This window comes from Phocoena phocoena, chromosome 12 (genome assembly GCF_963924675.1).
Source record: "Phocoena phocoena chromosome 12, mPhoPho1.1, whole genome shotgun sequence".
Taxonomy (NCBI): Eukaryota; Metazoa; Chordata; class Mammalia; order Artiodactyla; family Phocoenidae; genus Phocoena; species Phocoena phocoena.
Genome location: NC_089230.1, coordinates 67,209,250 through 67,232,274, shown reverse-complemented (window position 1 = coordinate 67,232,274; position 23,025 = coordinate 67,209,250). Strand labels below are relative to the sequence as shown.

Below are 23,025 nucleotides of genomic sequence, written 5' to 3'. Positions count from 1 at the left end.
AAATAAATATTTTTTTTTCCAGGGAAAAAACCCATAAGGATGAAAACCCTATTTGACACTAAGAAAGCTGAAACCTGGCAGCTGCAGGCTAAGCTTCAGAGGGCTTTGGCATCCCTCAGCACTAAATCATTATTTTCTCTAACTATTTTCATTTAATTAAACCCAGCAGACCACACTCTGCCCTTGGATGTGGACCCAGAGTTCTGTCTGCCAGCTCCCAGACGAGAACAAATTTAGTCCAAGATCGTTCTTTCCGAGCATTTTCAGGAGGCAGTTTTGGGATGCAGCTGCCCTGTCTTCCCATTGCCGTCCTCACAGCCAGCTGCTGGGCTCCCCGATGCTGAGCCATCCCTGTCAGCAGTGGCCCGAGGACAGCTCGGCTGGGCTGGCCTGGCCACCAACCAGCAGCCGCCTCCCAAGAATGCGTTCAGTAGAGCCCAGGGCAGGCCGGCCAGGGGAGGTACTCAGATGACGCTGGGGGCTCAGGGGCCTTGCTCCCCAAGCACAACCAAGGCAGACTTGAATGCAGGGAGCAACGCTGAGTGGACCCTTGGCTTGATTTCTGCCCACAGACAGACAGAAGGACCTGTAGAAAGAAGACAAGCCCCCACAGTGCGTGTTTCATACCTCCAAAGCCAGGCCTCATGCTGAAATCGTGGTCATCTATCCTCAGGAGCTGTTCTGACTTTGTCAGTGGCGATTTGGTAATATCAGGGCTGCGTTTAAGAACTGGGCTGCAGAGGGAGAGAAAACAGGTTGATCACATAACCTAATTAAGCCAGATAAAACCCATTTGCATTCAGACTTGATCTTGACAAGTTTGATGGGATGTGTTATTTCTTCTTTAAAGCTGATGGAAATCCTCTCTTCCTCCAGCTTTCTGGATAAATGAACTGACCCAGAAGGTCCAAGACAGGGGTTTAGGAGTGTGAATGAGGGACTTTAAAAATACCAACATCCAGGGCTTCCCTGGTGGCGCAGTTGTTGAGAGTCCGCCTGCCGATGCAGGGGACACGGGTTCGTGCCCCGGTCCGGGAGGATCCCACATGCCGCGGAGCGGCTGGGCCCGTGGGCCGTGGCCGCTGGGCCTGCGCGTCCAGAGCCTGTGCTCCACAACAGTGAGAGGCCCGCGTACAGCAAAAAAAAAAAAAAAAAAAAAGGGAAAAAAAAAAAAAATACCAACATCCAGGCCCCATCTTAGAGGTGCTGATTTGGGTGGTCTGGGAATGGGGCCTGGACATTGGTGTTTTTAAAAGCTTCCCAGATGATTTTAATGTGTAACCAAGGCTGAGAACTGCTGGCCCTGGGCTTACTAATAAGTCTAACTCACCCAAAGTTCCTCGGCCATTTTGGGCAGGTTGGAGCTAGAGGAGAGAGGCGGCGGGTGTGGGCTGAGCCCAGCTCCCTTGGCCTCTGCTGGCCCATCCTGTGGAGGGAGCATGGACTTGCCCTTGGGTCAAATGCCAATCATCCTGGCTCCCTGGGAGGAAGTTTCTTATGCTTCTGCTTCTGAATCGCATCTAGGGCCATTTTAATTTATTTTCACTTTTTCTAAATAGGCATTATATTTGCAGGGTTTGACAATTTTTTAAAACGGAAATACAGTCAAAAGTTGGCCTCTTACCTGTGCCTCCACCCATCCCATTCCCCCATCCTCTGGTACCTCTCTTATTGGTTTCTGGTCTATCTGTCCAGAGTATCTTGTAGGTACAAGTAAATACAAATATATATTCTTAGATCTCCTACTTTTTTCCAGTTTCACTGAAATATAATTAACACATAACATTGTCTTAGTTTTAGGTGTACGACATGATGATTTGATACATGCATATTTTGCGGTAAAATTATCACTGCGATAAATCTAGTTAACATCATTGCCTTACATAGCCACAGATTTGTTTTTTCCTTGTGATGAGAAACGTTGAGCTACTCTCTTAGCAGCTTTCAAATATACAATACAGTATTGCTGACTATGTCACCGTGCTGTACATCACCTCCTCAGGACTTATCTATCTTATAACTGGAAGCTCGTACCTTTTGATCCCCTTCACCCATTTCACCCACACCCTATCCCCACCTGCGGCAACCACCTGTCTGTTCTCTTGTGTCTACAAGTTCGTTTTTTCAGATCCCACACAGAAGTGAGATCACACAGTATTTGTCATCTACGTTGTCACAAAGGGTCTCCTATTTTTATACACAAAGTTTACATATTATATAAACTCTTATACTTTTTCTTTCTTTCTTTCTTTCTTTCTATATGACTTGGATTTGTTTCCCATAGCAAAGTGTCCTAAGCCTCATATTCTGTTTCGCACTGCACAGTGTCCCATTGCACGGATGCACCATTGCTTACACACTCAGTCCTCTATCGGTGGACATGTGAGTTGCTGCCAGTCTTTTGCTGTTTCAATCAGTGCACGGCCTTCATTTACCCATCATCACCATCTCTAAAACCCACAGAAACAATGAACTGCTCTCCTAGCTCCTCCTTGTTCCAACACCAGTGTGTGTGCTCTCCCGGGTAACACATACACACACTTCTTCCTTTCAATGCACATTTCCCACACTTTGGCCTGCATCAGCATCTCCTAGAGGGCTGGTTCAAACCTAGGTTCCTGAACCCCTCTTTGCCCCATAGCTTCTGATTTAGTAGGTCTGTGCTGAGGTCTAAGAATCTGCCTCTCTTAAGAGTTCCCAGTTGCTGCTTCTACCGGTGGTCAGCAGACAGTACTTTGAGAACCACGGCCCTGATGCCTTCATCCTCAACACACAGTTTCCTTACTTATAACTGGCTCCATCCACCTTTAAAGTCCTTTGCTATCTGCTTTCCTGAAGAAATTCCTTATCCTATGGGGTGGGGGGGATATATGTCTGGGAGACAGAAAAACAGAGCTCTGCCCTCCACTGACCTGCCTACTCTGTGCCTATGGGCATCTTATTTCCCTGAGACTCGGTTTTCTCGCCTGATTAAAGGTGAAGCTCTGTGACCTGACCAGGGGTGTGAGGGGCCAATGAGATCGTGCGTGTGCTTTTCAAACTCTAAGGTGGAAACGCAAATGGGAGGAGCCATTGTCGTTTCTGAGCCAATAAGGAAGATTCCTCCTAAAGGAAGGAAATCATTGTGCTGGCAGCAAAGGCAGCAGCCCAGGGGAAGAACTGGGACTAGTGAATCAGGCAGAGCTACACTGCTGGTGGATGGAATGGAGGAAGCTGGGGTCCCCATGGCCGCCCACCTCCTCTCTCTCTCCCACTGGAGCTGGGAGCCACCTCCCTTCTCCTCCTTTCCAGCTCCCCCTTCCCCTTGTCCCACCCTCTGCTTCCCGCCCCTTGGCCAGGGTTTGGGGTGCTGCTGAAAATCACTGCAGCCGAGGTGTGGGGAAGAGACCCCCTTAGGATGGTGTGTGTGTACCTCTGGCTAGTGTCTGCCTTACTTGAGGGCACCTTTGTGTGCTCCTGGTCTCTGTCTTTGAGGCTTACCATGAAAATTAAAAATAAAGGTGTTCTAGAGAGTCTAGGTACTCCAATCAACAAAGCATCCCTCACCCTCCAGATCTGCTTCAAATCTAACCAGAATAAAATGTGAAAGAAAGAAAAAAAAACTATGAAGCTGCAATGCATTAATTTAGCTTTTTTTTTTTTTTTTTTTTTTGTGGTACGCGGGCCTCTCACTGTTGTGGACTCTCCCGTTGCGGAGCACGGGCTCCGGACGCGCAGGCTCAGCGGCCATGGCTCACGGGCCTAGCCGGTCCGTGGCATGTGGGATCCTCCTGGACCGGGGCACAAACCCGTGTCCCCTGCATCGGCAGGCGGACTCTCAACCACTGCGCCACCAGGGAAGCCCTAATTTAGCTTTTTGATGAGCATTTTCGCAGGACCCACAGGAAGAGGAATTGGAGGATTAATTACTCAGTAGGCCTGATTTGAAAAGGTCTGACCTAAACTATCTCCCCCACTGAAATTGATGGCATTCTTAACCTGGATCTACCATGAAGCTGTCAGTACGGAGAGGAACACATTGCCAGGTGGACTGTATCACTTGGGCGTCCTTGCCCCCGGGCTTAGGGATTCGGCCAAATGGGCACTGGCAGGAGATGAAACACAGAGTGTTTATTCCTCCTTCTCTCTCTGCTTTGATGCCAGGGACTAGCAATGTCTGTGTTGCTCTGTGATTACAGGTAATCACAGTATCGTCGATAAGCTCCAATAACACAATTTACCCTTCAGGCCTGTGGGTCATCATGGCTTCCTTCTGTTCCTAGTGCTTGGGGGGCATCCACCTGCCTGGGTGCTTCCCTGAACCCTTTGCACAGCTCTGCGAGCAGTCCCTTTGTTCAATTATTAGTTAAGCCCTTTTGAGTGCGGCGCTGTTTTCGGTCAGGACCAGACTGATGCCCAGGGACACGTCAGGGCTGATGCATAGGGATTATGTCATCCGCGGCAAAGTGGAGCAGGGACAGGTGTGCGGGGGCAGGTCCCAGGGGGCGGGAAGGGCTAAGATTACAGGGAGGGCGGCCTGTTGGGCAACAGGCAGGTGGTCAGGAGGGGCAGGATGAGATCACAGGCCACCGAGGGCAGAGTCCTCTCCATCGTCAGCACTTTGCACAGTGCTGGGCCCCCGTGGACTCCCAGCACATGTTCGTGAATGAAGAAAGGGATCAGCACCTTGGACAGGCACCAGGAAAGAGAGCCAGGAGGGACCAAAAAAGGGGGCAGGAATGAAAATCAGGTTTGGCCCTGGTCTTACTGTGGCTTTGGGCCAGGCTGAAACAGAACTGGGCACTGACTAAAGGGAGGTTTGTCAAATTCTGAGATGTCACTGCCTTTGCCGTCATGAAGCTTAGATTCTAGCTTAGAAAAAACTGATAAATAGGATGCTTAAAGTCTTTTTTTTTTTTTTGGCCTCACCACACGGCTTGCAGGATCTTAGTTCCCGGACCAGGGATTGAACCCCGGGCCATGGCAGTGAAAGTCCCAAGTCCTAACCACTTGACCTCCAGGGAACTCCCTTAAAGTCTTTTTTTTTAATTGTTGTTGTTTAATATTTTAAAATACCTTTTTTTCTGTTTACATGCCCATGTTAAAACTTCTTGAAAAACAGATTTAAGCATAAAGGAGAGGCTGAAAACCACTAAGAAATAACCTGTACCATCCTGAGTATATCCTTACACTCCTGAGAGAGAGATACTGTAACTTGCTTTTAACTCAAGTTACGGTACATCTTCAAATATTTTTCCTGTCATCAGCATCTTTTTACCAGCCGAGGTATGATTATTAACCTTGAAATGAAGTGTGACACACATCAGATAATGGGAATAACTAACACTGCCTGAGCGCTCTGCCAGTTATCATGCTAACTATATTACACGTATTAGCTTGGGTTAGCGTTCAGAACAACCCTGTGAGGTATGCTTTGCCACTGTCCCCATTTTATACACGAGGAAATTGAGACACAGAGGGTTTGAATAACTTGTAAAAGTGAAGGAGCCAGGAGTCAAATCCAGAGGCTCTGGTTCCGAGGGTGAGAGGCTAGGTTGGCCACAGTGTCTGGAAGGAAGACCTGGCTCCCATTGCCTGGAATGTGGGTTACATGCGGAACATCCAAGCTTACCTTTCCCCTCACAGAGAAGCCAGCATGGACCTTGCAGAAAACTGGTGGCCACTCACTGATTAAACGAGTGCATTTATTGAATGAGTCCCTGGAAAGTTATGAAGAAGGAATTGCCATGTCCCAAGTGATGATGATACAGGATGACATCTGAGACAGCTTTTTAGAATGAACAGCGGGTGTACGTTTTTTGAACATCTATTGATATCTTTTTTCTATCCTCTTGGAGAGAAGGAGAAGTTCTGACCTATGGTTCTTCTTGATGTTTCCTTGCTGTAGTTCCTCATCAGTTTGTGTGTGGATGATGTTTTCTCAGAACATCTCCCAGAGGTTAGATAAAACAGGGATGGGGGAGTGTGAGAAACAAGTGATCTGCCGGAAGTCTCATTCAGCCAATAGCAGAGCACTTGATAAGTTATACTTCACTTTGCTGATTATCTCACCTCTGAGAAGGTAGAGAACTTAATTTTGACAAGAAAGCAAGAACTAGCTAATGAACCATATGACCCAGCAATTCCACCCCTGGCCATAGATCCAAAAAAACAAAATAAAATTAATTCAAAAAGATACATGCACCCCATTGTTCATAGCAGCATTATTTACAATTGCCAAGATATGGAAGCAATCTAAATGTCTATCGGCAGATGAATGGATAAAGAAGATGTGGTCTATATACACAACAGAATATTACTCAGCCATAAAAAAAGAATGAAATAAGGTCATTTGCAGTGACATGCATGGACTTGGAGGGCATTCTACTTAGTAAAATAAGTCAGACAGAGAAAGAAAAATACTGTATATCACTTAAAAAATAAAACAAACTACTAAATATAACAAAAAAGAGACAGACTCACAGATATAGAGAACAAACTAGTGGTTACCAGAGAGGAGAGGGAAGGGAGGAGGGGCAAGATAGGGCTAGGGGATTAAGAGGTACAAACTACTATGTACAAAATAAATAAGCTACAAGGATATATTGTACAGCACAGGGACTATAGCCAATATTCTATAATAACTATAAATTGGGTGTAACCTTTAAAGACTGTGAACCACTATACTGTACACCTGTAACTTATTTAACATTGTACCTCAACTACACTTCATTTTTTTAAAAAATCCAAACAAAAAAAAAGGTAGAAAGAAAGAACTTGCTAATGAAATGTTCTTGCTTTCTTGGCATATGAATAGCCAAGGAGAGAAACCCTGAATGTGGGGTCCAAATCACCTGGATGTCATCCTCCTTCACAGCCCCATCCAGGGCCATGGAGAGCAGTGGGGCATGTGCAGCCCTAGCCGCACTGCTTGGAGGTGTGTCTGTTCATAGGGCTGCCCTCCTGGCTCGGCCAGCCTCGCCCACCCCAGGCGCTCAGCCAGTCCTGGATGAGCCTCCCCTCCACGGCCTCTCTCCATATCCTGGCCTCTCCATTCCCACCCCCTCTGCCCATCATCTCTCCCATGGGAGGCAGAAGACTTCCTTGCCTCTGGTCTCACCCTACCCTGATCCAACCATCACACCAACAGCATGGTATGGGAATCACAATCATGCCACTTCCCCTCTTAAAACCCTTCACCCTCAAAGTGAAATCTACACAACTTAGGCATACAAGGCCTATAATAGGCCTCCTGCCCACCTCCCCAGCCGCAGCTCCCTCTCTGCCCCCTTCTTGCAGCTGCCAGTTATACCCCCCATGCCTTTGCTCCTGCTGTCCCATCTATCTGGAAGGTCCTTTCCACTAGTCTTCGTACACTTTCTTACCCAGACGATGCCTTGCACACCCAGATCAATATCACCTCCTCCGGGAAGAATTCCTGGGCTTCCCTCCTTCCCACTGAAGTCAATACCTTCATTAGAATGTGCTCCATCCTGCACAGCAGGGGCTTTCTGATCAGCCCACCCACTTCCCTATGCACTCTATGTCGGAGGGACTCTATCTCATACATCTCTGTGGCCCCAGCTCCTAACCGTTTGCACAGCTCAGACTTTACAAAGATATATACAAAATATGGAAGGAGAAACACAAACCCACAGGTGTATTCCAAAGAGATGAATGGGTCCATAAGCAATGTGGCAAGAAGACCAAGGTGTAAACGAGGCAAGGCTCAATCAAAAAAGGTGCTAAAGACAAGCAGAATTCTTTAAAGTTGGATTCTGAACCAGGACAGTCAGTAGAAGGAAGTACTGCTTGGAAAAGATGGAGCAATGTGAACAATTACAATAGACAGTAATTCTGCTAACAGAATCCAATTTTACTTTGATACTCTCCATCAAAGAGAATGGTCTTCAAATTGGGAAGGGAAGAGTGAAAAGAATTAGCGGCTGACCAGCGTGATGAAAATGATAACCTGAGATAATCTCACTCAGTGTTTCTCAGCCTTGATCACACGTTGGGTTCACTTGAGAGACTTAAAAACTCCCAGGCCACACCCCAGACCAAGGGTGGGGCCCAGCCATCAACAGCTTTCAGACCTCCTCAGCCAACATAGAGAACAACTGCTCTAGCTTTTTAAATGGAACTCAAGCCTACCGACCCAGATAAATTACAGCTCAAGAAACTTAAGGATCCTGCAGCAGAGAAAACCTGGAGACTAGGAGAGAAGCCAGAAAACTGGAGATGGAAAGACGCTTTCCTGAGGTTCACAAAGAAGAAAAAGAGTATCGCGGGAACTGCTGAGGTTAAGCTCCAGGTTGATTCCTGGCCATGTTCTAGAACTTTGATTACAAAGACGACTTAGGAACATTATTGGGTCCCATCATGTCAATAGCATGTGAGTTCAGTGTGAGTTCAGACAGGGCAAGACACCCTGAAGTGGTCTCCTTCCCCTGGGCAGGACCCCCATGTTGGCAAATCAGGGAGTATCACTGGGTGATGTGTAGAGTACAACTGTCCTCAAAGCAAAGGCAGCTCTACGGGGCTCCTGGTGGATGAGGGTCTGCGCTGGCCTTTCTGATCTGTGTCCGCCATAGGATGGCATAAATGAGGACCAGCATCTTTATGGGTTTTCGAGCTTTACAGTCAAAGTTCTTCGACATGCATTGGCCCACACGATCCTTACAATAACCCTGAGGTGACAGACATAATTGACTCCACTCTATGGAAGGGGCAGACTTGAAGATACCCAGCGACTTGTCCAAAGTCACGGTGTGAGAGTGTCGCAGTGGCAGGTCCCAAAGCCAGGCACTCTTACAGTTTGAGCCTGACTTCCCACCGTGGCCCCTCTGGCTTGGGAGCTTTGGTGATGGATTCTTGGGGTTGCCTGTAACTGTTGGTGCCCAAGCCAAAACTTCAAAGGAAATCCTCATGGACACACATCCAGGGCTCCATCTTACCTTATGGGAACAAAATTCGGGGCTATGATGGTAAGCAGGGTTAGGGGTTAGGGAATGGGCCGCTGGGGGGGCTTGTTTCATATTGGTGGCCAGGGAACACATCCCTGAGAGGGTGACAACCTAGCAGAGGCCTGAGGGAGGTGAGAGAACGACCTGCCGATTCTGGAAAAGAGTGGTCCAGGCAGAGGCACAGCAGGGACAAAGGCCATGAGATGGGACTTGCTCGGTGTGGCCAAGCTGGTTGGACAGCAGAAGGGAGAGGAGACCCATGCCAGACCAGCTGCGCTCCCTCTGCCGCTGAGCTAGGGTTGAACATGGGCTAGTGTCTTGGTTTTCCACCCAAGTGATGCTGCTGTGACGTTTGCACACCCTGCTCTTCTGCACAGGTCTTTGAGGCAATGACCTGTCGTGGCACGGAAGGCACTGGGCAGTTAGGGGGCTGGCACACTGCCGGGAGCCCCGGCTTTTCTGACTGATGAGGGAATACGGCACGTTCCTCCTCTCTCTAAGTCTGTTTCCTCTGCCATGAAATAAGGGATTGGGCCACAGGGCAGCTTTGAGACCTTTCAAGTCTGTTCCAGCAGCATCATCCCTCAGACGTTAGAGGTACTTTACAGCTCTAGTCCTATTGGCAGACAGTGATGTGGAAAGGGTCAGTCCACCGTCAGGGCCCCACAAAGACGGTTTTGTGTTCCCCTGGACCCGCCAGCATGGGGTGTGTGTGTGTGCATTTAATTTGTATTTATTGTATTTATTTATGTTACCATAATGTTATTTACATTGCACTTCTTGAATTGCTATAGAGGCTGTGCATTCGTCCGCATCATGAGTCAGTATTGTGTATTTTCCCTCAAGTATAAATAGTTTATTTCCTTTGATTCCTCACTAAGTGGATTTTGGGCTAACCAACAATCTTTTTCAAACCACTGCCTCTAAGAAGGTGTGATAGATAATTTTTGGTGTCAACTTGGTTAGGCTATGGTACCAGTTTTCAGTTAAATGCCAGCCTAGATGTTGCTGTGACACTATTCTTAAGATGTAATTAACATTTAAATCAGTAGCCTTTAAATAAAGCAGACTACCCTTCATAATGTGGGTAGGTCTCACCTAATCAACTCAGTCTTTTCTCCTAAGGTCCTCTGAGGAAGAGGGAATTCTCCCTGCAGACTACCTTAATTTTTTTGTGTGTGTGTGTGTGGTACACGGGCCTCTCACTGCTGTGGCCTCTCCCGTTGCGGAGCACAGGCTCCGGACGCGTAGGCTCAGCAGCCATGGCTCACGGGCCCAGCCGCTCCGTGGCATGTGGGATCTTCCCAGACCGGGGCACGAACCCATGTCCCCTGCAGTGGCAGGCGGACTCTCAACCACTGCGCCACCAGGGAAGCCCAGACTACCTTCAGATTAGGGCTGTAACATCAATTCCCTCTGGAATTTCCAGCCTGCCTGCCCCATAAATTTCACACTTGGTGGCCCACACAATCATGTGAACCAATTCTTTAAATAAATCCTCCTCCCCCTGTCTCTCCATGTACACCCACACCCACAAACACACACACACACACACACACACACACACATATTACACTATATATATGTTACACAATACACATATGTGTGGGTAAGATAGATAGAGAGAGAGAGAGATAAATAGGTATTATATATATATCCTATTGGTTCTACTTCTCTGGAGAACCCTGACTAATCCAGAGTGTGAATATTCCTTGACACCTGAAGTCTGCATACCCGTGGCAGGCCTGAGTCACCTGGACCCAGAAGGCTGTGTCCGGTGTGGGTGGGACCAGCCCAGCTTGGATGTGGCTTCTGTGTTATCTTGGGTTCCTCTGATCAAGCCTTCTTCTCGCCACCATGACAGACCCAGGTTCCCACCAAGCTGATGGGTCCTCAACTCGCAGACCCGGCCTGCTACGGCCCTCCCAGGGAGACAAGAGGGCACAGCAGGACACGTTTGTCCACCTGCTTTTCAGGTAAAATCTCGACCTAGATCATCCCTTTTTCCTTGTTCGTATGTCTGAACATAAATTCTCTATGCCTTCCCATTCGAAGACACTGCATTGCTTTTTTTTTTTTTTAGTTTAAAGCTCTGAATTTTCCCCACCTATTCTCTTTATCAGAATTCTTAGGTTGTATTTTTCCCATATGTTATAGAACGTTCTACTTTCTAACTTGTAGATCAATATCTGTCCCTAATACCAACACCACCTGCTTTATGAGCAACCTTTGTTTAGTGATCATATCCTATTCACAATGTACCTATATGGCTTTGAACATTTTAGACTTGCAATAAATGTCTTATGAGTGGAATTCCCATCACTAATTAAATACACCAGCTGTTAAACAAAACAAAACAAAGCGTATGTACATCAAGGAGCCTGTGATGCGTTTGGGAATGAGAAGTTGCTGGGTGACTTCTCAGCCTAGTGCCCTCCCGCCCTCTCACCCAAGGAATGGGGAGGAGACCAGGCCTAGAACCGGGGGTCACAGATCCCAATGTCACAGAAATCACAAGTTACAATCACTTGTTGGAAGTTAGATTTCTTTAACGAGGCTGCTCGCGGTATTGGAAGGGTCACTGATTTGGCACCATTCAGACTTGAGTTTGAATCCTGGGGTGGCCACCAACTAGCTGTTAACCTTGGGTGGGTTACTTGATCTTTCTGTTTCCCAGTTTCCCATAAAATGGGGGAATAATACTAACCTTAGGGGGTCACTGTAAGGATTAAACAAGAAAATGTTAGCTAGAACCACAGGAAATGGCTGATATTCCCCTGTTTTTGAAGTATCAGAACATTCTCATATGGTTCAACCCAACTTTCACATCCATGAATAGAACTTCCTGGTCTCATTTTATGGTGGTCAGAGGAGGGCACAGGAAGTAGAGAAACAGGGGACGCGGAACTCTGAGGGTACGCAGGGTGGCATGAGTTCCATACCTTTCTGGGCCTTTCTCTCCTCATCTTTAAAAGGAGGGGATTTCTAAAGTCTTTGATATTCTGACATTCTGTAAAAGTTATTGGATTAAGGTCTGTCACCCCCACTAAACTGTCAGCACGTCACGGGAAGGAGTGAGGTCCACGTTCCTCTCCATTGCCTCCAGTGTCTGGGGCAGTGTGGTCAACACATATTTGTTGAACGAATGAATGACTGAAGGAATGAGTGAGTGAAGTACAGGAATAGCAAGGGTTAGGAGTCACTTACTTATTCATGCCCAACATTTCTTGAGCAACTACTATCTACCAGATATTGTACTTGAACCTGGGGAGACAAGAATAAATGTGCTGGTTGAGCCCTTGTTCTGAACTGAATTGTGCCCCTCCCCGATTCATATAGTCCCCTAACTCTTTGTGTGACTGTATTTGGAGATAGGGCCTTTAGGGAGGTACTTAAGGTTAAATGAGATCATGAGGGTAGGCCCCAGACCCAGTAGGACTGGTGTCCTCATAAGGAGAGGAAAAGACACCTGGATCCTCCCCCACTACCCAACTCCGCATTGACGAGCACAGAGGAAAGGCCACGTGAGAAGGTGGCATCTACAAGGCAGGAAGAGAATCCCTACCAGAAATCGAATTTGCCAGCACCTTGGTCATGGCCTTCTAGCCTCCAGGACTATGAGAAAATGAATGTCTGTTGTTTAAGCCACCCAGGCTGTGGTGTTTTGTTATGGCTACCTGAGCAGACAGCCCGCAAGGGGCTCACAGTCTAGAAGCTGAGACAGATGAAGAAAAGTGATAATGCTGAATGATTAGTCCTCTGAGATAGGACCGATCAGGGGCCGTGGAATTTCGGAAGAAAGTTACCTGAGACTTGAGAGGCAGGGGTAGGGGAGGGCCAAGGAAGGCTCCTCAGAGAAGGTGACATCTGTGCTAAATATTAGAGGAGGAAAAGACTTGAGCCAGAGGAAGTGGGAAGAGACGGGTGTCATAAGCATGGGAGCAGCCCAGCAGAGGCTCAGGAAGCCATCAGTATGAGGGGCAGCTCATGCCAGATGAGAGAGAAGCACAAAGTGGAGACTCAAAGTTCCAGCAAACTCTCTGGAGAATGAAGGGATGAGATGAAGAAAGAACACTAGTAACTTAAGAGGAAATCACATTCCACGGTGTTTAGGGCAATCAGAGAGATGCTGTCCATAAGCCAGAGGCTTGCGCTTTGTCAGGACAGGATGTGCCAGCAGTGCCTCGTGCGTGATCACTGCCTCCCTCCCGGCCTCTGCCCTTCATCACCTGAACCCGCTTGTCTCCCCTTGCCTGGAAGCTCTTGCCTTTCTCTCCCTCTCACCTTCTCTAGTCTCAGTCTCCCAGTTCACAGCCAGGTTTCTTGTTAAGAGTGAACCACATTCACTGTTTTCTCTTCTCAACACACCACCACCCGTCTCTTCTCACTGAGGTTGTTCATGGCTCTTCGTACCATATCTCTTGGCCCGCTCACATCTTGGCCCTCTACCTAACTGATTTTGACTCTGGTGGGATCTGACCCTGTTGATCGCTCCCTCTTTCTGGAAACCCTTGACACAGCACTGGAACACTTCTCTGGTCTGTAAGCCTCTTGCAGGCAGAGCCTGTATCTGATTCAGTCATTGGCAAGGCACCCGTTGCCCAGGGCAGTGTCTTCCCTGTAACAAGCAACTGGTAACTGTCCCAAAGATGCTCCCTTCGCCTCCTTGATACCTCTCGATTCCAGTGCTACATCTATTTCTCTGGTCCCTCGTTCTCAGCTTCCTTCACTGAGTCCTTTTCCTCCAACCTCTCCTTAAATGTCGTTCATCCCCAAGGCACTGTCCTTTGTCCTGCTCTTATTTTATGCTACACACTGTCTTTGGGTCACCTCACCCACCACCACCTAGGAGGACTCTCTTTACATCTCCAGGCCCAAATTCCCTCCCGAGCTGCGGACCTGTAGGCCTTCCTGTCAACTGGACAACCATCTCCTGGTATCTTGCAGGCACATCCAGGTCCATACGCTCATACTAAAATCATCATCTTTTCCCCCAAACGTGCTTCTCTTCCTGCTCTCCCTTCCCTGGTACCACCCTCTACCCAGCTATACCATCCAAATACCTGCTAGACTTTCACCCAGTCTAATTCTGACAATTCTACCTCCTTAAAACTCTCATCCATCTTCCCCATCCCTGTTCATTTCATCCTACTCATATCCTGGTTCCGGCTCTCACCATCTCTCATCTGGTCTAAAGCAGACACACTGGATGACTTTCTCTGTCCCCCCTGTAGCACTTTTCCCATCCTCCTGCCATCCTGCCACCAGTGTCATCTCTCCAAAATGGAAATCAGCTGAAACTATTAGATCCTCTCTACCTTCAGAGTAAATTTGAATTCTTTAGCTAGACAAAGCAATATGATAATGGTACTTTGTTTCTGATGGGATCAGTTTACCCTCCTAGAGCTTGAGCCAGCATTTGTCCAGGGGCCTGTGGTATAGACAGGCTAGATCTTTATTCTTTTTCTTTTTCTGGCCACACAGTGTGGCCTGCAGGATCTTAGTTCCCCAACCAGGGATCAAACCCGTTTCCCCCTACATTGGGAGCACGGAGTCTTAACCACTAGACTGCCAGGGAAGTCCCTAGATCTTCATTCTTCCAGGGAGGAAGGAGAGACCATACGTATTGATTCATTCTAGAAACATTGCCCCGGCATTCTGATCTTTACCGAGAGTCAAGTAAGGCACAAAATGTAAGGAGGCACTTCCTCTCAGGTCGTGCAAGGGCCTCCTTAAATTTCCCATCGTAGCCACCTTATTTGCCTCACCCCCATTGTATGCATGAGTTCACCTTGCTTCCTATGTTATTATTATGACCCCTGAAACGAAGCCTGGATACGAATTACCAGCAGCTTATGAGTTTAGAGTCTGGCTGAAATTAAGTGAGCCTTTAAAAGTTGAGGCTACATAAAAACAAAAACCTGGCTGGGTTCACCATTCTGGAAAGCAATTCTGCCAGTTATATTGGAGCTTTAAATGCTCTTCTGCTGTTTGACCCAGTACACTTCCAGGAGTCGATCCTAATTAAATAATCGTGCATGTAGACAACCACCCTTATGTACAAAGATATTCATACAGAATATTTATAATAACAAAGAGGAAGCAATTAAATGTCCACAAATAGAGGAAGATGTTTAAATGGTGGTAATTATACACTATTATGCATTGTAGTGTGGGCATTCAAACGATAATTCTATAGACTTCAAATAAGTAAACAAAATCATTGTATTAAATACAATGAGGTTACAAAATTATATGCATAGAATAATCCCAGGCTAGTAAATACTCAATATATGCTTAGAGAAAAAAAAGACTGGAAGAAAATACACAAAAATGTTAACAAGGTTACTTCTAGGTTTGGGGATTATGGGTGATTTCTGTGTGTTGAAAAAATTTTTGTTCCTATGGTTTTTAAAATAATGGTCATATATGGCTTTCATAATTTAAAAAAAGTGAAAGTTCTTTTAAGTAATTTTTAAGAGAAAATCTATTTCACTCTCTAGACTTCTCTTCCTCAGTGGTATTTACTAATAGGTCACCCCTCCAGCTCTGGCTTGGGAGAGAGGCTGAGAAGTTTTTGGCGACAACCCATAGGATTTGTTGCTGTCGTTGTTTTTAATCCTCATCTCTATGGCAGCACCGCTCCACTGATTCCACCATTTGCCCAGCAGCTTCTGACTCTTGACTGTAACAGGACATATGGCTTGTGCACAGCGGTCTCTGTCTGTGTCCCGGGCTCACCATGACCACTGGATATTTCAGCTCCTAGCTTTGTGATGTTGCTAAAACAGCTTGAAACAAGCGCTGTGAGCCAGAGCTGGCTGTTCCGGATCCCATGTGTGGAGGGCTCTCTCAAACACAGAGCTGGGCACTGAGGAACAAGACACCACTAGCCCCAAACTCCAGAAAGCTGGACTTCCTTCCATGCTAATTGCTTTTTTATGACCTCTATTCATGTTAAGTTCAGAGATGAAGAAAGCTGAAGCTCAATTTGGACTCAGGCTGATAAAGAACCAAGAATCAGTGCCCTTCCTGCCTCCATCTCTTCCTCAGTGAAAGAGAGAGAGTTGGATTGGGGGATCTCCAAATGTACTATTTTATTGATGCATATCGGACAAGCAGGTATGCAGGTATTCCATTACCAGCTCTGTCACAGAGCTGCCCAGGTGAGACCGATGCTGAAGGATAGGTCTGGCTCTGTCTAAGCTCCCTCCGCAGGCTGGTATGGCCAGGGTGACACGTACCATGCTGGTAACCAGCAGCGGCTGGTCCTCAGGCAGGTCCATCCCTGCATCCTCCCGATTTACTACTGGTGGGGACAACCTAATGATCCTCCTAGCCACACAGCTTGAAGACAGCTGCTTTCTTCTCTTTTAAAAGGGACTTACACATCTAGCAGAAATAATTAGGACTCACAGAATCATTCTCACTAATTAGAGGTCCCATGGGTTATTTGAGAATTCCCAGGTTTGTTCCAACCTAGGATGCACACATCAAATAATTGCCCTTATTTTTTTTTAATGTGCATATATTCTTTATCCAGTATCTACTTTTACCCAGGACAATTCCTAAGAGATTGAAGAATATGCAATGATAGCACTGTATCCAATCTAGCATCATTTAAAAAGAAAACATAATTCTAACTTCCTAAAAGGGGGAGTAGGCGGAAGCAGGAAAACAAAGGGAAAAGGAGTAAAAAGGCAAAAGGCATCCACGGGAAACACCATCTATTGTAAACGATTCCACAACAAAACCAGAAGCTTGCTTTACATACCCTCTTCCCCTAAATTCTCGATCAGGAGAAGTCCACTCACCTGCCTTTCTTCGACATCTCCTGTACGTCTCTTTTTCGCCAGTGCACTCTGCTTTCAGTAGCCAAAGCCCATGGCCACCACAACAGGAAAAGGCCAACTTTCATGTTCTGGACAGCCAGCATGCGTTTCCAAATCCAAACAGTTCTCTCAAGAAACAGCAAAAAAGGAAAAGGATGTTCTTTTTCTCTCTTAACACATTATTGTTCTGTTCATTACTAGAAAGATGTTTACTCATGCAAAAAAAAAAAAAAATCAACCCACAATCTGTAATCTGGAGGGCAGGAGAAAAAGCAATTTCCACTAAACCTATAAATCCTCCTACGTCAGATGTCAGGGATTTTCTGAACTGAGGTTGAAGTCCTGTGTCCCTGTCGGACAATTATTTTGGCTGGTCTAAATGAGTTCATCGTCAGACGTGGTGAATACGTTCGTAAAAGGTCTGTATTTCCTGTTCCAACAGAATAGAAGGAAGTAAAAACAAACCAAAGCAATTTCTGAAACAAGACATACCTGAGGTGCTGCACTGCTTCTTATGCCCCGAAAATGAGCTCCTCCCTGGATCTATTTAAAGCTTTTCGCCATTATTATTTGCTTTAGCTGAGGGCTGGATTTGGATGGTTCCCCACCCTCACTCCTTCCTGTGGTTGAATCTGTGGAAACTCAGGGCTCTGTACCTGTGCCATTATCTATCTGGCTGCGGTTGGGAGGGCTAGGGGGAAGGAGGCTTTTTTTTTTGGTCTTAGATTTTGCACAGTAAGAGTGAAATTCTCTTATCAGTAGTACTATTCATACTGTGAACCTCATCAGACTTTTCACACTTGGAAAATATCAGTAATAAATTAACAATAGCAATTAAGTCTGAGTTATCTATTGTTAAAAACAAGACAGAGGCCCAAAATGGAGCTCCACATCACCAAAAGGAGACAACTTCATTCGTTTTAGCTCTCCCAGAAATGGAATCTTTTTTTTTTAACATCTTTATTGGAGTATAATTGCTTTACAATGGTGTGTTAGTTTCCGCTTTACAACAAAGTGAATCCGTTATATATATACATATGTTCCCATATCTCTTCCCTGTTGCGTCTCCCTCCCTCACACCCTCCCTATCCCTCCCCTCCAGGCGGTCACAAAGCACCGAGCTGATCTCCCTGTGCTATGCGGCTGCTTCCCACTAGCTATCTACCTTATGTTTGGTAGTGTATATATGTCCATGCCTCTCTCTCGCTTTGTCACAGCTTACCCTTCCTACTCCACGTGTCCTCAAGTCCATTCTCTAGTAGGTCTGTATCTTTATTCCTGTTTTACCCCTAGGTTCTTCATGACTGTTTTTTTTTTTTTAATTCCATATATATGTGTTAGCATACAGTATTTGTCTCTCTCTTTCTAACTTACTTCACTCTGTATGATAGACTCTAGGTCTATCCACCTCATTACAAATAGCTCAATTTCGTTTCTTTTTATGGCTGAGTAATATTCCATTGTATATATGTGCCACATCTTCTTTATCCATTCATCCGATGATGGACACTTAGGTTGTTTCCATCTCCGGGCTATTGTAAATACAGCTGCAATGAACATTTTGGTACATGACTCTTTTTGAATTATGGTTTTCTCAGGGTATATGCCCAGTAGTGGGATTGCTGGTTCATATGGTAGTTCTATTTTTAATTTTTTAAGGAACCTCCATACTGTTCTCCATAGTGGCTGAACCAATTCACATTCCCACCAGCAGTGCAAGAGTGGTCCCTTTTCTCCACACCCTCTCCAGCATTTATTGTTTCTAGATTTTTTGATGATGGTCATTCTGACTGGTGTGAGATGATATCTCATTGTAGTTTTGATTTGCATTTCTCTAATGATTAATGATGTTGAGCATTCTTTCATGTGTTTGTTGGCAGTCTGTATATCTTCTTTGGAGAAATGTCTATTTAGGTCTTCTGCCCATTTTTGGATTGGGTTGTTTGTTATTTTGTTATTGAGCTGCATGAGCTGCTTATAAATTTTGGAGATTAATCCTTCGTCAGTTGCTTCATTTGCAAATATTTTCTCCCATTCTGAGGGTTGTCTTTCCGTCTTGTTTATGGTTTCCTTTGATGTGCAAAAGCTTTGAAGTTTCATTAGGTCCCATTTGTTTATTTTTGTTTTTATTTCCATTTCTCTAGGAGGTGGGTCGAAAAGGATCTTGCTGTGATTTATGTCATAGAGTGTCCTGCCTATGTTTTCCTCTAAGAGTTTGATAGTTTCTGGCCTTACATTTAGGTCTTTAATCCATTTTGAGTTTATTTTTGTGTATGGTGTTAGGGAGTGATCTAATCTCATACTTTTACGTGTACTTGTCCAGTTTTCCCAGCACCACTTATTGAAGAGGCTGTCCTTTCTCCACTGTACATTTCTGCCTCCTTTATCAAAGATAAGGTGACCATAGGTGCGTGGGTTTATCTCTGGGCTTTCTATCCTGTTCCATTGATCTATCTTTCTGTTTTTGTGCCAGTACCGTACTGTCTTGATTACTGTAGCTTTGTAGTATAGTACGAAGTCAGGGAGCCTGATTCCTCCAGCTCCGTTTTTCGTTCTCAAGATTGCTTTGGCGATTCAGGGTCTTTTGTGTTTCCATACAAATTGTGAAATTTTTTGTTCTAGTTCTGTGAAAAATGCCAGTGGTAGTTTGATAGGGATTGCATGGAATCTGTAGATTGCTTTGGGTAGTAGAGGCATTTTCACAATGTTGATTCTTCCGATCCAAAAACATGGTATATCTCTCCATCTATTTGTATCATCTTTAATTTCTTTCATCAGTGTCTTATAATTTTCTGCATACATGTCTTTTGTCTCCTTAGGTAGGTTTATTCCTAGATATTTTATTCTTTTTGTTGCAATGGTAAATGGGAGTATTTTCTTGATTTCACTTTCAGATTTTTCATCATCAGTGTATAGGAATGCCAGAGATTTCTGTGCATTAATTTTGTATCCTGCTACTTTACCAAATTCATTGATTAGCTCTAGTAGTTTTCTGGTAGTATCTTTAGGATTCTCTATGTATGGTATCATGTCATCTGCAAACAGTGACAGCTTTACTTCTTCTTTTCCGATTTGGATTCCTTTTATTTCCTTTTCTTCTCTGATTGCTGAGGCTAAAACTTCCCAAACTATGTTGAATAAGAGTGGTGAGAGTGGGCAACCTTGTCTTGTTCCTGATCTTAGTGGAAATGGTTTCAGTTTTTCACCACTGAGGACGATGTTGGCTGTGGTTTTGTCATATATGGCCTTTATTATGTTGAGGAAAGTTCCCTCTATGCCTACTTTCTGCAGGGTTTTTATCATAAATGGGTGTTGAATTTTGTCAAAAGCTTTCTCTGCATCTATTGACATGATCATATGGTTTTTCTCCTTCAATTTGTTAATATGGTGTATTACGTGATTGATTTGCATATATTGAAGAATCCTTGCATTCCTGGAATAAATCCCACTTGATCATGGTGTATGATCCTTTTAATGTGCTGTTGGATTCTGTTTGCTACTATTTTGTTGAGGATTTCTGCATCTATGTTCATCAGTGATATTGGCCTGTAGTTTTCTTTCTTTGTGACATCCTTGTCTGATTTTGGTATCAGGGTGATGGTGGCCTCGTAGAATGAGTTTGGGAGTGTTCCTCCCTCTGCTATATTTTGGAAGAGTTTGAGAAGGATAGGTGTTAGCTCTTCTCTAAATGTTTGATAGAATTCGCCTGTGAAGCCATCCGGTCCTGGGCTTTTGTTTGTTGGAAGATTTTTAATCACAGTTTCAATTTCAGTGCTTGTGATTGGCCTGTTCATACTTTCTATTTCTTCCTGATTCAGTCTTGGCAGGTTGTGCATTTCTAAGAATTTGTCCATTTCTTCCAGGTTGTCCATTTTATTGGCATAGAGTTGCTTGTAGTAATCTCTCATGATCTTTTGTATTTCTGCAGTGTCAGTTGTTACTTCTCCTTTTTCATTTCTAATTCTATTGATTTGAGTCTTCTCCTTTTTTTTCTTGATGAGTCTGGCTAATGGTTTATCAATTTTGTTTATCTTCTCAAAGAACCAGCTTTTAGTTTTATTGATCTTTGCTATCATTTCCTTCATTTCATTTATTTCTGATCTGATTTTTATGATTTCTTTCCTTCTGCTAACTTTGGGTTTTTTTTGTTCTTCTTTCTCTAATTGCTTTAGGTGCAAGGTTAGGCTATTTATTCGAGATGTTTCCTGTTTCATAAGGTAGGATTGTATTGCTATAAACTTCCCTCTTAGAACTGCTTTTGCTGCATCCCATAGATTTTGGGTCGTCATGTCTCCATTGTCATTTGTTTCTAGGTATTTTTAATTTCCTCTGTGATTTCTTCAGTGATCACTTCGTTATTAAGTAGTGTATTGTTTAGCCTCCATGCATTTGTATTTTTTACAGATCTTTTCCTGTAATTGATATCTAGTCTCATAGCGTTGTGGTTGGAAAAGATACTTGATACAATTTCAATTTTCTTAAATTTACCAAGGCTTGATTTGTGTGACCCAAGATATGATCTATCCTGGAAAATGTTCCATGAGCATTAGAGAAAAATGTGTATTCTGTTGTTTTTGGATGGAATGTCCTATAAATATCAATTAAGTCCATCTTGTTTAATGTATCATTTAAAGCTTGTGTTTCCTTATTTATTTTCATTTTGGATGATCTGTCCATTGGTGAAAGTGTAGTGTTAAAGTCCCCTACTATGAATGTGTTACTGTCAATTTCCCCTTTTATGGCTGTTAGTATTTGCCTTATGCATTGAGGTGCTCCTATGTTGGGTGCATAAATATTTACAATTGTTATATCTTCTTCTTGGATCGATCCCTTGATCATTATGTAGTGTCCTTCTTTGTCTCTTCTAATAGTCTTTATTTTAAAGTCCATTTTGTGTGATATGAGAATTGCTACTCCAGCTTTCTTTTGTTTTCCATTTGCATGAAATATCTTTTTCCATCCCCTTACTTTCAGTCTGTATGTGTCTCTAGGTCTGAAGTGGGTCTCTTGTAGACAGCAAATATATGGGTCTTGTTTTTGTATCCATTCAGCCAATCTGTGTCTTTTGGTGGGGGCATTTAGTCCATTTACATTTAAGGTAATTATTGATATGTACGTTCCTATTCCCATTTTCTTAATTGTTTTGGGTTCATTATTGTAGGTCTTTTCCTTCTCTTGTGTTTCTTGCCTAGAGAAATTCCTTTAGTAGTTGTTGTAGAGCTGATTTGGTGGTGCTGAACTCTCTCAGCTTTTGCTTGTCTGTAAAGGTTTTAATTTCTCCATCAAGTCTGAATGAGATCCTTGCTGGGTAGAGTAATCTTGGTTGCAGGTTATTCTCCTTCATCACTTTAAATATGTCCTGCCAGTCCCTTCTGGCTTGCAGAGTTTCTGCTGAAAGATCAGCTGTTAACCTTATGGGGATTCCCTTGTGTGTTATTTGTTGTTTTTCCCTTGCTGCTTTTAATATGTTTTCTTTATATTTAATTTTTGACAGTTTGATTAATATGTGTCTTGGCATATTTCTCCTTGGATTTATCCTGTATAGGACTCTCTGTGCTTCCTGGACTTGATTAACTATTTCCTTTCCCATACTGGGGAAGTTTTCAACTATAATCTCTTCAAATATTTTCTCAGTTCCTTTCTTTTACTCTTCTTCATCTGGAACCCCTATAATTCGAAAGTTGGTGCGTTTAATATTGTCCCAGAGGTCTCTGAGACTGTCCTCAGTTCTTTTCATTCTTTTTTCTTTATTCTGCTCTGCAGTAGTTATTTCCACTATTTTATCTTCCAGGTCACTTATCCGTTCTTCTGCCTCAGTTATTCTGCTATTGATCCCATCTAGAGTATTTTTAATTTCATTTATTGTGTTGTTCATCGTTGTTTGTTTCATCTTTAGTTCTTCTAGGTCCTTGTTAAATGTTTCTTGCATTTTGTCTATTCTATTTCCAAGATTTTGGATCATCTTTACTATCATTATTCTGAATTCTTTTTCAGTTAGACTGCCTATTTCCTCTTTATTTGTTAGGTCTGGTGGGTTTTTATCTTGCTCCTTCATCTGCTGTGTGTTTTTCTGTCTTCTCATTTTGCTTATCTTACTGTGTTTGGGGTCTCCTTTTTGCAGGCTGCAGGTTCGTAGTTCCCGTTGTTTTTGGTGTCTGTCCCCAGTGGCTAAGGTTGGTTCAGTGGGTTGTGTAGGCTTCCTGGTGGAGGGGACTAGTGCCTGTGTTCTGGTGGATGAGGCTGGATCT

At 44.4% G+C, this 23,025-nt stretch overlaps 1 protein-coding gene across 1 annotated transcript in view; it reads right to left on the bottom strand.

The window, feature by feature from the left end:
* The window catches only part of LOC136131804 (gamma-aminobutyric acid receptor subunit rho-1), a 32,007-nt gene extending 15,126 nt beyond the window's left edge, over positions 1-16,881 (bottom strand). The window contains exons 1-2 of the mRNA XM_065888593.1: positions 16,760-16,881; positions 628-734 (exon numbers count right to left, since the gene is read on the bottom strand). Coding sequence (XP_065744665.1) covers positions 628-734; positions 16,760-16,881 — 229 coding nt within the window. The remainder of the gene's footprint in view (positions 1-627; positions 735-16,759) is intronic.
* Positions 16,882-23,025: the final 6,144 nt, after the last annotated feature.